Genomic DNA, 14,659 nt, shown 5'->3' with positions numbered 1-14,659 from the left:
CACATGCAGGGAACAACAGACAGAGGGAGACACATGCAGGGAACAACAGACAGAGGGAGACACATGCAAGGAACAACAGACAGAGGGAGACACATGCAGAGAACAACAGACAGAGGGGAGACACATGCAGAGAACAACAGACAGAGGGAGACACATGCAGAGAACAACAGACAGAGGGAGACACATGCAGGGAACAACAGACAGAGAGAGTCAAATGCAGGGAACAACAGCCAGAAAGAGACACACATGCAGGGAACAACAGACAGAGGGGAGACACATGCAGGGAACAACAGACAGAGGGAGACACATGCAGGGAACAACAGACAAAGGATCTAGCATCTCTGTCATTCTCAGAAGTTGTTCCTGAACAAACCACAATCTACGCAATATTTAAACTGCTTTTCAAACTTCCTCCCCTGGCTAGAGTTGGTGAAGAAATACTTAGTTCCACTTTCAAACTGAGAACTGAGACTTTTCTTCATAAACGATGAATCACCGGTCTTGATTTAACTTAACTTAGTTTTTCCTTTCAATTCTGTTGACAACACTAATCTTATTAATGACTTGATCTGCCTTGAACTGGTTTACGGCTGGAGTAAAGACAGAATGTTCCAGCCTTGTTGCCCAGATCTCCTCCTGTCTGTGGCTTCTGGGTCTGTATTAGGAACAACATGTATTCTCTATTCATAACTTACCTTTGGGACATGTAATACACAGACTTACTCTTGAGTATAGACCTTTTCAAAGTTGTAAACATTCTAAATGTGTCAAAGTCGGTTTCCTGTTGTAGTGGATGTGAATGACAGGAAGTTAACAAGGACCAAGGCTGTTGCCTAACAATATAATTCAATTGAAAAGGTCTTTATCCTGTTTCCACAGCTGCTCACCTGCAGATCCTGGGAACTTACACAAAGATGTGACTCATTGTACGTCATGATTTGCAGAAGAGGATATTGTACAATGTTTCTCCTACTGGCTTAATATTGTGAAACCATCCACTGATAATGGGTCTGCCAAACCACGCTGCTGGTTTCCAGCTACATAGTCACCATATAGATAACAATACATATAAGTATCAATTTTATCATCTAACTCTGGGCAAGAACACACATGAGCATTTTCCTCAAAATGTCAAACTGTTCCTTTAAACCAGTAGCACTAAATGCTACATATTATACTGTATAATGTTTAAAAACAGATACATTTTACATGTTCCATTCAACAATGAAACATTTCTTCCTGGGCTGAAAAGACAACTTCAAATGTTTATTGGAAAACCATCAGTAGCACATAGAAGCATACATCCGCATAAAACGACTCAGAAGTCGCACAAAATCGGTGACAATGCTATGGTGAAGGATGCACTGTAGACATTTGTAGGTGCAGCCCACAGGCATCCAGTCCTCTCAAGACTCTCAGCACAAGTCAATGATATTCAAGTCACAATATAAAACAGAGAGAAGCAAACAAGCTGGAGCCACTAAGCATTTAGCATGCATCCCATTTAATGCTTGGTGAATGCTCAAACAACTGATGAATTATCAAAACAGTTGCACAAAATATAGTCCTTTTGTAAATATGCATTGCTTCAGCACCTACCGGGACACATGGATGTACAAATTACTCACAAGTAGTGCCTCAGGCTCAGCCGTGCAATGAGGGTCTCTTTTTAATACTTGTGGTTAAGAAGGGTAATGGATGTACTTTTCGGGTTTATTCAATGAACACATTTTTTTAAATAGAACTGGGAAAGGTGTAATTATTACATGAATCTAAATGAGTGCAACTATGCTGTAAACAAGTGATAATGTTTCCAAAAAAGGAGCTGCTGGTATGTGTAAATATATCACGGTGATACAGAATAATGCGGTGGCATATTTGGGCTGATAAGGACCTTAAGTGATTTGCCACAGTGTAACGCACTTGTTTTCCTCCAAAGGAAATCACTACGCACAGAAACCTCATCCCTGTCTTTCGCTCCTTCTCTCATTTCCTCTCTGCACTCGAGGAACGCGGCTGTGGCCACTATCTGCCCGTGTCTTGCATTTGGCAGTGAATCTTGGTGGTAAAACAGCTTTTGAAAGATCCGAAAAACACAGAAACCTGTTATGAAAACTTGAATGACAGTGAGGTGGATTTGATTTTTCGAACATGCAACAATTTCGGACGAAAAATACGGACTTGTTGTGCATGTGTAGGGATACTTCTCGTGCTAATACACAGGTTTGGTCACATTGTGAGCCGTATCAGTGGTTACAAAAACACGTTTTAATGCCTTCACTGTACTGCCCGAGCTTATCACTGTTAATAGTTAATAGTTGTTATGTCTGTGAATGTTCTCATCTGTCCAGGTCGTCGTTATCCCCAAAACAATTTCAGTCAAAAGCAACTGGACTTGGTTATTTGTCTAGGAAGACGTTTCACCTCTCATCAAAGACGCTCCATCAGTTCATGTACGCATCTGACCAGGCTGGTTGTTACATGAAAAACCTGTCTCAGCAGCTGGATTTGATGCATGTAAGTGCCGAAAAAAGACCATGGGATCATCAGTTCGGGAACAACAGTACAGTAGCTGCTGTTTTTTGTTCAATAGAAGTTCTTTTGAAGATTATCTTTTTGGCCTTTATGCCTACAGCCGGACATAGGACAGGAGAGAGGGGACGATGTGCAGCAAAGGGCCACTGGTAAGAGATGAACCTGAGCCGCTGCTAAGGACTCAGCCTCAGCACATGGGGCATACATGCTCTATCGTGGGGAGCTACTGGGGCCCCGCTGAGTTGACATCTCACTTGACGCACTTGGCTAATTAATCTCCTTCATTCATCCGTTGAACAGTTACTTCTCCACATGTGTTGTTGAGCCAGCACAATAAAAACCTGGAGACTTTGAGGTGCTGCAGATTCAAGTGGCGGCCACCGCAGAGATGGGTCACAGGGCCGGTTTGTTGATTTGGTCGTCTACCACCAGAGTGATTTTACAGTCTTCTTCCTCTGCGGGAACATAGAGGTTGCGAACATTGATCTGGGGAAAGGAAGAAAAAAAAACATTTTATCATTCTCCCAATTGTTGCTATTGTGGGTACATTTGGTTTGATAGACTAGACTAGAATAGAATAGAATAGAAATACGTTCCCAAGACAACAGGTGAGGCTGCATTTTATTGTTGGACACCATTACATTTATCAGGTACTCCTTATGTTGTCCAGCTCATTGTTTTCTCTCACTGCCTTCATTGCTTTTGTTGTCAAAGTCAAGTTTATTGCATCCATAACAATTGAAATTACACTGCTTATGCCCACGTAAAAAGAATAGACATAAATTACATTTGCATCCGCGCCTATAGTTACAGGCACTGATATAATAACATAGATCAACATTACAGGACATTAAGTTAACATTTAAACACACACGCATACACACCTAGACAAGTTCTACAGAAGTACGTTTAAAGTGCTCGTCGTGCTGCCTAACAGCTTGTGGTATAAAAGAAAGAGCATGCCGCTCAGTGTGTGTCACCGGTGGTCCTAGCCGACCACTGCGGACCATAACCTTGTTGCCCAGGTACGGAGAGGGTGACCAGAGTCTTGAGAGGGTGACCAGAGTCTTGAGAGGGTGACCAGAGTCTTGAGAGGGTGACCAGAGTCTTGAGAGGGTGACCAGAGTCTTGCATAATCTTAGTTGTCATTTTCTCATAGTATACTCTATCCAGCGTAATTATCAGCCCAACCGTTTTTCCTGACCTTCTGTTCGATTTATCAATCCTATTCTTCTCGGTGACCCCCCCATTCCCTCCCCACGACACAGGACCTCCACACACTACATATCATTAAAAACAACACCTAAGTATGTGTATGTGTTTGCTCTTTCTACTGTTGCCCCTTTGATAACCACTGCCTCAGTTTCTCTCTTGTTCCTTCTAAAGTCGATCACTAGTTCTTTAGTTTTCTTGACGTTAAGCTCCAGAAAATGACTGTCACAATACTCAACAAAGCATTGTCTCTCTTCTCTGTAGTGGCTATCAACATCCTCATTTCATTAGACCTAGTAGTGCGGTGTCGTCTGCATATTTCAGAGTGCTGTGGGCGATAATCAGCTGTGTAAATGGTAAATAAAAACGGTGATAGGACTGTGCCTTGAGGGGGGGCTGTATTTGTGGTGATTACTCCTGGTGTTATGCTTGAATTTAACTTAACAAATTGGGTTCTGTTTTCGCAGTTTGATGAGAAAATTACTATTTCTTGGCCGGGTGCAGCAACTTCCCCAAAGTGTAAATGTTCTTACATTAAGCAAAGTGTTGGTTTAACACATGATTTCATGCATGATACCTAACTTATGGTCTGTAAGCTGAGGCTGCGGATTTCAACATACAGATATGAGAGAGGCAACGGCCTTCTCATCTACAGTAAGCCTGGACAAGACGAGAAATTGTTTTACGGGACAGTATTTAATATTAAAAAAACACTCACTTTATTGTTGTTGTCAGAAATATCGCTGAGGAGGTCCCGAGGTACTGGCACTTTGGGTAAAATATTTTCCTTGTTCCTGAAAAGAGAGAGTTAAATATCAGAGTTAAACAACTAAAGCCGATAGGAGCCAAAAGAGCCAAAAGATGAAGACTTTACATACTTCCTGCAACACACAAACATCAGGACTACAAGGCCAGCAAACATCAGGGGGAGAATGAAGGCAGCATACACAAACGCATAAGGATTTGTATCTGCGTCTGCGTGCAAAGAGACATATTATGATCATCACCAAGCAACAGGAAACAGGAAAACCAGTGGAGGAGGACACATTCAGATACGTGAGTAAAAGTAGCAACACAACATTCGACCGACTGTTAAGCTCACATTTGATATACTTCTGCGTAGTTTCATATTTTCCAATGCAACATGTTCAAAGTTCTTCACATGCGTCGAATGTTAAATCTTAATTTGTAAAGTAACTAGTAACTACAGCCATTTGTCAGACAAATGTAGTGGAGAAAAAAGTCAAATATTTCTCTCCAAATGTAGTAAAGTACAAGTAGGTCATGAATTAGAAATATAAAAGTAAAGTAAATATACCTCAAATTTGCTCTTAAGTACATACTTGAGTAAATGTACTTAGTAATTAGGACAAAATCTTATATATATATATTACAATATATCATGTCTTCTGGCAGTTCAATAAATAAACGAATAGCCTTTATGAAATAACCATATGGTAAGAACTTTAGAGCAAAATGAACATGATTTGCAAGGATTAGAACATAAAGTGTTGTCAAAATGTAGTGAATATTGCTGGTACGCGGTTGGCCGCTGCTTTTTTTTGTTTTTGTTGTTTTTTGCATTTCGATAGAGCCAATATAGAAAAATACATATGAAAGACATTGTTATACTGCTTTGGAAACTGGACTTTATTACCTCACGTATGTTATATCATGTGTTATGCAATCCACTTTATGTTAATCACATTAAACTGTGTGGTAATGTAAAGTTCAATTTCAAAACTAAAACTCCAATCTTCACATTGCCTTCCCTTTTCTGATATTGTCAGCTGAGACGATGCGATTGTGTATCAGGATTTTTTTCACAATACTGATTCCATTGAAATACGATTCATCGTCACACTGAATTATCGCCCGGCCCTATTAGTTACAGCTCAGCTTAAGAGTGCATTTCTATCCAAATCATTCTTAAAACACCCACTAGAGGGTAGTATAAACATCATTTTGTGACATAGCTCTTATAAGTAGATAGACGGAAAGATGATGACCATACCAAAATGCTTGCTGCTGCTCCAGGGTGTCTCTCCTCCGTTGGTCCTTGCTTTAATCGTCATATTGTACGGGCATTGAGGGACTAGGTCCAACACAACCGATGTCACATCTTCAGCCTTTAAAGCCTGTGAGAAAAAATGAAGGAACGACTGTAACACTGAAATAAAATACATTTCATTTAGCTGACGCTTTTATCCAAAGCGACTTCCATTCACAGCACAGGGAGCAATGTGGGGCTCAGTGTCTTGCCCAAGGACACTTCGACACCAGGGGAGCCCGGGATCAAACAGCTGATCTTTGGTTTGGGAAACACCCACTTCCCCCCTGAGCCACAGCCGCCAAAACAGCCTAAATAAATGACTCATTGCTCCAGTGCCGTAATGGATGTGACAATATGACTTTCATGTTAAAATGTGAATCTTAGAAGCAGGTGCACACCTTATTGTGACTTTAACCACAACTCTTTACATAATGTTGAAATTGAAACGACATTGAAAGCTTTGAGATATACAGTATAATTTATGTTTTTTGATTTATATAGTTTTCCCCTTTGGGAAATACAGATGGTTTAGAAGTAAATATTAAAGTATAACATGTCAATGCTAGGACTACAGTTAGGTATCCAGTTGCTTCTAAGGTCCAAAGAAGCACAGCCATTACTTGCATCCACTGAATTCTCATATAAGATAAACAGACTAAGCAAGACACAGCTTACATTTGAAGACTTTAGAGACAAAAGTCCAATAATTGTCTTTTACCTTTGTTTCATCACACTCGGTGTATTTAATGGTATATGTCCAGTGACAGCGGATGTCAGGAGGAGTCCAGCTAATATTCAGTTTGTCCCCAGTTTTAGTGACTGTCCACTTGAGGGGGGGAGGTCTCACTGCATGGAGACAGACAGTACATTTCAGATAACTGCTCATGAAGAAGGAAGGGAACACTTTAATCACACATCGGATCTTGTTGAACAAATGATTCAGGTAGAGAATCATCACGTGTGTACATTGTATGATTTGTCAAGAACAAAATGATGGAAGAACGGTCAGTGGAAACCAAAATCATCTGAGGGTTAAGTGAAAAACTGAGATCAAAAGGCTGAACACACTAGCAGGGATTATATCATGACTCGTAATGTGGCTCAATTGTGTGTTTGGCCCCCGCGTGTGTGTATGCACTCCCGGCAACACCTGGATGAGGGCATCAGTGAGCTCCTGGACAGTCTGTGCTGGTGCTCGGGGGCTGCACCGATACATAACATCTCATAGGTGCATAAGTTGACTTAGGTCAGGGGAACGAGAAGGCCCACTGCACCGGCGTGATGTCTGGCAATCGCTCTGAGGAGTACTGTGTGTTCCTCCAGTGACATGCCTTCACTGACCCACTGCAAAAGCGGAACATGTTTGAGTTAAAAGGGTTTTTTCAAAGATATCTTCATTTGAATTTACGATCCTACATCTTATTGCTGTTTTCTCTTCGCACAGCAGAGAGAATCATTCAAACAGCTGTTTGTGTATTTTTGTAAGAGTGGCTTTTTTGAATTCTTCATATGATTAATGAGAGAGAATATTTCCATTTGTTTTACACAACGGTCTCAGTTACACACTGTTTCTCGTGCCTCATCCTTCTGCCACCGGTGTCGCCGTTTCTCAGCTCTCCCGTTTCTTTAGGACGCCAGCACAACACAAAACTAGAGAAGAATCAGTCAGGAAGGACGAGGAGAGAGCAACCATTCCCTTTTTGGGGGGTTGTCTTGCTTTTGCCTCTCCATTGTCACTCTCATTCGAGCAGTTACAAAACAGCCATACACATAAAACACTGTAAAACAACTAAGGTCCCTCCCACAAATTGTTGCGCTCCTAATATGGCTACATTTGGTGTTGTCCAGAGTTTTGAATTGAGATTTGAATGAACTACAAAAGAACAAACGTAGAAAACATTTCCAGGAAAGGACACAGAGCAACTTCTCCTAGAACTCTGAGAGTGAATGGGGAAGTGCAACGCATTTCAACACAATGTTTCCTCCTTAGGACTGTTGATAATGAATTAGCAGCGACACACATACCATTTTGCAGAAGCATTTTCTTGAAGGTGTTCCTGACAAGGGTGTTGTTCAGCGTTCCATTAAACAGGACCTGGATGGAATGATTGATGCCCGCCTCCACATCACAGCCGGTCCTGACGCCGCTGGTGTGACGGTACGATGGGCACTCTTGTATGTGGTACGAGGGCTTGTTGTCAACAGATACCGAGAAGTCCTCTCTCAATAACCTTGGAAAGATAGAGAGAAAGGTCATTGATTTATTCATGCTGCACTGGAACATTTCATAAGCCCAATTTTTCCCTGGATTATGCTACTCAGGGGACGCTCTCAAACAGACATGAAACTCTGTTCAATAAAGTTAAAGCTGAAGTTGGTAACTTTGGGTAAAGAATATGCTTTTTTCATGTTCCCTGAAACTGTCACTATATTCTGACTTCAGAGCTTTAAAGGAATAGCTTGACATTTTGAGAGGATCCATACAACTCTCATACAACTTCTGTAATGATTGGGGCAAAATGTAAATGTGCTAAGATATGACTCTGTGAATGTTCTCATTTGTCCAGGTCGTCGTTTTCCCCAAAGGGATTTCAGTCAAAAGCAACTGGACTTGGTTATTTGTCTAGGTCAGGGGTAGGCAATTCCCGTCCTGGAGGGCCACTGTCCTGCATGTTTTAGGTTTCTGTCTGCTCTAACACACCTGATTCTAATGATTTGCTCGTTATCAAGAAGCTGATGCTTGTCATAGTTTGATTATTGTTAGACTCAGGTGTGTTAGGGTAGGGAGAAGCCTAGGACATCCAGGACAGTGGCTCTCCAGGACCGGAATTTCCCACCCCTGGGCTAGGTAGACGTTTCACCTCTCATCCGAGAGGCTTTATCAGTTCTTTTTTTTTATATATATATATTCTTTAGTCGCAATTTGAACAAATATAGTACAAACAGAACAGTATGGCATCATCCTTGAAAAAGATAGATATGTGTGTAAAGGCAGCCCGTTCTCCTTTCAGAAAACAATACACATTTAATGATAATGACACTACATAAGAATACTTAAGCTTGATCAGCTTATGTACGCATCTGACATCAGTCCCAGCCTGGTCAGATGCAGATGAACTTCACTGGTACATGATCACCAGTTTCCTTAAATACCATTTTCTGAGTGAATGTACAGCACTGTTATATTCTTCTGAAACACCACTGTGGAACAGACCTTTTAAGGTTAACTTCATTATAAATCTATTTGTGGTATTATTTTTGAAAATGATACAATGTCAGCATTGGATGATAAATATCATCAGCATCAGTTTTGGATTCATGGTTGTGCTAATGGTTGTCGGCTGGAGTTACCAGTCCACCCTCTTAATTGAATGCAACATTACCAAACAAGGCCTTGAAGGATAAACATCATGGTCAACAAACAATGCCTCAATTCAAAGTGACATCGGCCTAAGGCCTGCAGTGACACAAAGCTGAGCCATTAAACTTGAGGATTTTAGCCTCAGTTTACCCCAAGCTTATTACTTCCACTTGGGTTCAGCCAGAGTCTTACAGTATGTGATGAAACCAAACGAAAAAAACAGTGTGCATCGGGAAATTTCGAAATACACTTCACTCACATACACAGTGCAAGGGTGAGTTTTAGTTTACTAACTGAACTGAGGCGACTGTGGGTCTTCCCAAGGTCCTTTTGTAAAGACAAACACACATAAAACCCACACGTACCGATAGAAAAACCTGAGATCTGGAGCATGGCTATTTGGGAGCCAGGAGCAGCGGGTTCGTTCGGACGCATGGACGTAGCACTCGAAATTCTTTACAAGGTCTGGGAGGAAATGAGACACAAACGGAAAACCATCTTGTGAACAAATGTGTACACAGATGTCAATGCAGTAGATGGACCAAAAGGCATTCAAACTTTGGAAACAAAATCAGGTGTTACTGAGGGTAACGGTGAGCAAAATGAGTTACCTGGGTAAGTGATGTTCTTGGAAACCGGCTCACTTTTGATGCCATTACAGACCGTTTTTACAGACAAGTGCAGAAATCCTCCTTCCATCACAATGAACAACAGCTTAGGAGACTTCTTTATCTGAATCCACCAAGAACAGAGAAACAGGAAGCACATTACTGGACATGTAACACAGCTAGTCAAAAACATATTTTGTTTTATTCTGATCCTGCGTAAATGAAGGCCGTTAGGTATTTGATTCGGTTTTTAGGAACACATGTTGTGTGTTTATTGTCCTAGTTTGTTGAGCCACGTATACGACGATTTTCTGTCACGAAAAGCAGTTGTGGAGTTGTTCCTGCACTAGCCATTTTCAATGGAATACGCACATACAGTAAAGTAAATATATAGATTTAAATTGACTTGTATAAACATATAAGTTATTTTGTGTATGTGGGACACTGATCTGCAACAGCCAAACAAAACAAATCAGAGAATAATTCTGAATTGAGCACTAAAGGCCCCTACATAGTGCAGTAAAAACGCTTTGTGCCCACGGTTCCATTCATTCCCTATGGAGGAGGTGGTAGCGCCCAATGTAGCTCAAAGTTCAAATCAGTTAAACTTTGAGCTAGTTGACGCTGACCTTTCCAAAGCGCGACCAATGAGATAGAAGCTTGGATTGTGACGTTTGTTTGATTACCAAACTATCTAACATGACATTGAAGTCCTATCACGATCCGGTTGGGGGGGGGAGGGTTAATGCTAGGTGTTACTTTTTCCATGAGGACATCAAACTGTTTTAAGTCCAACCTAAAGTAGGACTGAGGCCTGTCTTCATGAACTCGTGGCTATCTGAAAAAGGTTGAACTCCCTTTTCTGTGCGACTCAATAGTGTAACAAGCACCCAAGCTCTTTTTTGCCACTGTCTGACAAGAACAGCGAGCGCAAATTACTTTTGGTCAGACGAACCCCATCTTGCAGGTTATTCTGATGTCATGAGGTTTCATTTGTAGATAAATGAGTGGTGTACATCGCTGTATTTAATACTTTACTACACGTTGCCAAAGTCAGAAATGTCCCTACACAGAGAGGTTTTAATAAGAACATAAAAAAAGATTTAAGAAAACTTGTACCATCCTTACAGAGGCAACACGCAGAAGCTAGAGATGATGCACACAGTTTGAGTTTGAGTCTGTTTTCTAGGAATAATGCCGACAGTATAGAAATAATGACCCTTGTAGACGGTAAGGGCCTGTGGTTAGTGCAGTGCAATGAGATTAAAAAGATGGCTTTCCAGGATATACCTTAACTGCTAATATATTTAAACCTTGTATATTTGGAGTCTGAAATCAAACTTGACTACATTTGAATAATGAATAATTACAGGCAGTCTCTAATAGAACACAATTAATGGAGGTGTTATTTGTTTTTTGTGGTGGAGGTGGACACGGGGGGGGGGGGGGGGGGGCATTGAGAGCGAACAGCTTCTCTGTGCTTACATTAGAATAATGTAACGTTATCTTTGTGTTTGTGTGTGTGGTTGTCTGTGTGTGTGTGTGGGAATGTTTCTGTGTATGGGGGTCAAACTGACCTGAAGACCATATGGAGGATGTAAATGTGTGGGGTACAGTAGCATGTGTGCGCTGTTACTTTATTGTTTGTACGTGTTTACCACATAAAATAAGCTAAGGCCACTGAGTTTCAGGTATAAGAAACTATACGGCAAAACTTGAAACGGGTCAATAGGACCCAAATAGCAAACAAGGGTTAATGATTTAGAAGTGGTGGGATACTGTGGTGCGTGTGCAATAGGGATCCTCATGAGACTTAAAGGGTGTGGTGGGGTCTGCATTCATGTGTGAAAAGGCAGCGTGCATAGACATGAAATAGACATGTTGAAATATATGCCTACTTACTCCATACGTACTCTCCTCTCCTTCCATTTTTTTGGAAACCACTTCGTATCTGCAGTTTTCCATTGAATGCTGTGGTGGTGCCCAGGACAACTGTAGCTCAAAACCACTAACCCACAGTACGGACACATTTTGTGGTGGTAAGATTTGGCCTGAGGTAGAGAAAGAGACAAATCAAACAACTTATAACATAATATTTCAGTGTGCCTGTATTTCACCTCTGTCAAAAACACCTACACACTCCTTTCATCAGCAGCTGCAACAGCAACACATGGTTGGATGGACGACGCGTACGGTCGGAGCAAGGGCTTCCACTTTGGATCCTCGGCCTGATTTGGCGTCACATCGTGTGTTTACCATCACAAGACGCTCTCTGGTTTCGTGTTCTCATATAAAATAACTTCTTTTTGATTCACAGCGGTACAGTCTGGTGATTTGTTTACCCACACAGACAGCTCTGCCTCAAGGAAATGTCTGAAGTGCCAAAGGACTCTTTATGGAGCTCGCCAAACTAACTGCCCTCTTTGCACAAAAACAACTTACCATTAAAATCTTTTTCCAAGTACCAATGGAGGACGTTTACTGTGGAAATTCTCCAAATTGATACAGTAAAATGGCATGATTTTGAGCCTGTCTATGGACTTATCCTAAATAGGAATTTATCAGTCAAAGTAAGGGATTATGGTCCAGTGTGTTGGCATTATTTTAGATATTCTCTAAATTTCTAAGTGTTTTATTTTGGCTCTATGTGTCAGAGTTGTCCTGAACTTAAATATACAAGTCAAAAAATATAACAATTTTCATCACAATGTAGAGTTTTTTTTATTTATAGGGACACATTTAATCAAATAATGCGATTTTTTTTTAGGCTTGTTTCTAAGTGTGAATGTATTTGAGTTGTGGACAAAACAAGACATTTGAGGTCTGTGGGAAACACTGATTGACATTTTTTTCCATTTTTGGACATTTTATACATGAAATATTGCTTTGGTTTGAACAATTAATCAAGAAAATATTCTACAGATGAATCAATAATGAAAAAAACTTCATTTTCGACCCATGAAATGCTGATTTTTAGAGATGTGGTGGGAAATCTCAATGATGACACCAGCATTGATGTAGTCCATCACTGTGCAGACAGTCACATCATTGAGTTTACGGCCAAAAACTCTAAACATTTAAGTTTACAGCAAGTTACCTCTTTAAATAGCAGCCGTGACGTCATAGCTGGGAAACACCGTGACGTAGCCGTGGTGAGTTTATGGCAAAACGGGAAATTCCTCAGGGAAACAGTTGATAACGCAAAGGCAGCGTTAGGAAGCACGGACGTGTCCGCTATAGGTTCTTACCTCGTTGGGACTCAACCATGAGAAAGAGGCAGCTAACGGCGAACAAGTCCACACTCCGAATCCACCTGGTTGTCCTCAACAGTCCCATTCCTAAACTTCACTCGCCACAGTCTCCGGTGTGAGGAGGACACGACGCTGTCCTCGGAATGTCCTCGCTCCGGCGGCCCGCCGTGTGCCGTCCGGCCCGCTGTCACTGTTCGTAGAGAGGCGAAATGTCCGTGTTTCAGTTGGACGGTGACTTCCAGCTCGCTGTGAGGAAACTGTGGGAACTGTTGGAGGCTCACACTGGGCGGAGCGCTTCCTCTTATTTCGACCACGGACACGTACGCGCAGTGAAAGCTCGGTCAAAAGTCACAGTCAGTCACCTCATTTATAATGTAGCCTATTTACAATTTATATTACAATCCCTGAATTGCCCCCCGGGGACAAATAAAGTTTTTTGAATTGAATTGAATTGTATTTATTATCATTATTGTTATTATGGATGTTGTACAAACCATGTAAATGTTGTTTTTTTTTACTATAAATGTGAACAAGAAAGTGTAGAAGTGAGAAAAATATACTATGAAGATGTTTTTATTACCATCTAAATGAATTGTGGGCACTATTGGAAATGTGGCAATTGTTTGTTTTTTAAAATAAAGTTAAGTATATACTTAGAAAACATGACCTTTGGTGTTTTTCCAGAGGTTAAAGTGTAATTCCAGCGTAAAATCACCCCATGGTCTTTTTCTGCACTTACACATCAAAAGAGCCTTAGAGACAGTTTTTTTTTGTGTAAGAACTATTTACGGAGAAATCCGGTGGCGTCGCTAACACCCGGACGTGGCTAAGACTGGGGCAGTACGGTGAAGGCATTAAAACATATTTTTTTTAACCACTAATACTGCTCCAAATAACACCAAACCTCTGCAGCAGCATGAGAAGAGTCTCTACACAGAAAACAAAGCACCAACAACGTAGTGAACCCAGAGTTTATTAAGAGTGTTTTATAGACTTACCTACTGGCCCAGGTACCAGCTCCTCTCATAGTAAAGTCCATTCAAGTGGATTACCAAAGTCAATCCAAAAGGAAGGAGCCCATTGGTGCTTTGTTTTATGACTAGGGACTCTCCTCATGCTGCTGCAGAGGTTTGCTGTTATTCTGAGCAGTGTTAGTGGTTAGAAAAGACGTTTGAATGCCTTCACCGTGCTGCCCCGAGCTAATCACTGTTAGCCACGTCCAGCTGTTAGCGACTCGCGGTTCACACACGCAAAAAACTGTCTCAACGGCTTATTTGATGTAAGTGCCGAAAAAGACCATGGGATGATTTTGCGGCAGAATTACACTGAGGTGCTCTGCCTTTGAAATTGTCTGCACAATAAGGGACCATGTGCAATATCCTGTATGAAGATAAGTCTATCAGCTCCTACATGGAATACAGTGTTCTTTCATGAATCTACTCACTTGATATAATGTGAACAAGAACAAACCAATCACTGTATACTCTTTTGAAAAACATTTACTTTGTTTTTTGATGGTACCATCAAATTTGGTAAACTAATATTTGCAATTAATTAAAACAAAACCTTGTCTCTTTGTGTAGTCTGCGTCACGTGGAGTTTGTGTGAAGTGAAGTTACAGGATACTTGGATGTTTTTG

The 14,659-nt window shown here is 41.1% G+C and overlaps 1 protein-coding gene across 1 annotated transcript; it reads right to left on the bottom strand.

Annotated features, from left to right (window-relative positions):
• Positions 1 to 1,285: 1,285 nt before the first annotated feature.
• Positions 1,286 to 13,262, bottom strand: LOC310964387 (uncharacterized protein). Its single transcript, XM_083937499.1, has 10 exons — positions 13,018 to 13,262; positions 11,672 to 11,820; positions 9,773 to 9,893; positions 9,527 to 9,626; positions 7,826 to 8,031; positions 6,519 to 6,646; positions 5,762 to 5,885; positions 4,626 to 4,722; positions 4,466 to 4,541; positions 1,286 to 3,021 (listed from the first exon to the last, which is right to left on the bottom strand). Exons 1-10 carry the CDS (start codon positions 13,103 to 13,105, stop codon positions 2,929 to 2,931), a joined length of 1,182 nt encoding a protein of 393 aa, XP_083793625.1. The 5' UTR covers positions 13,106 to 13,262; the 3' UTR covers positions 1,286 to 2,928.
• Between the last annotated feature and the right edge of the window lie 1,397 nt (positions 13,263 to 14,659).

Source organism: Echiichthys vipera (genome assembly GCF_963691815.1).
Source record: "Echiichthys vipera genome assembly, chromosome: 22".
Classification (NCBI taxonomy): domain Eukaryota; kingdom Metazoa; phylum Chordata; class Actinopteri; order Perciformes; family Trachinidae; genus Echiichthys; species Echiichthys vipera.
Note: the sequence above shows the minus strand (reverse complement) of the source record. Positions and strands in the feature narration are given on the sequence as shown.

Excerpts from the sequence above, each read along its gene's own strand:
- LOC310964387 (XM_083937499.1), bottom strand. The coding sequence starts at position 13,105 with ATGGGACTGTTGAGGACAACCAGGTGGATTCGGAGTGTGGACTTGTTC. Across the intron at positions 9,894-11,671 it reads GAGAGGAGAGTACGTATGGA|ATAAAGAAGTCTCCTAAGCT; the intron begins GTAAGTAGGCAT and ends TGGTGGATTCAG. Across the intron at positions 3,022-4,465 it reads TTTCTGACAACAACAATAAA|ATCAATGTTCGCAACCTCTA; the intron begins GTGAGTGTTTTT and ends TCCTTTCCCCAG.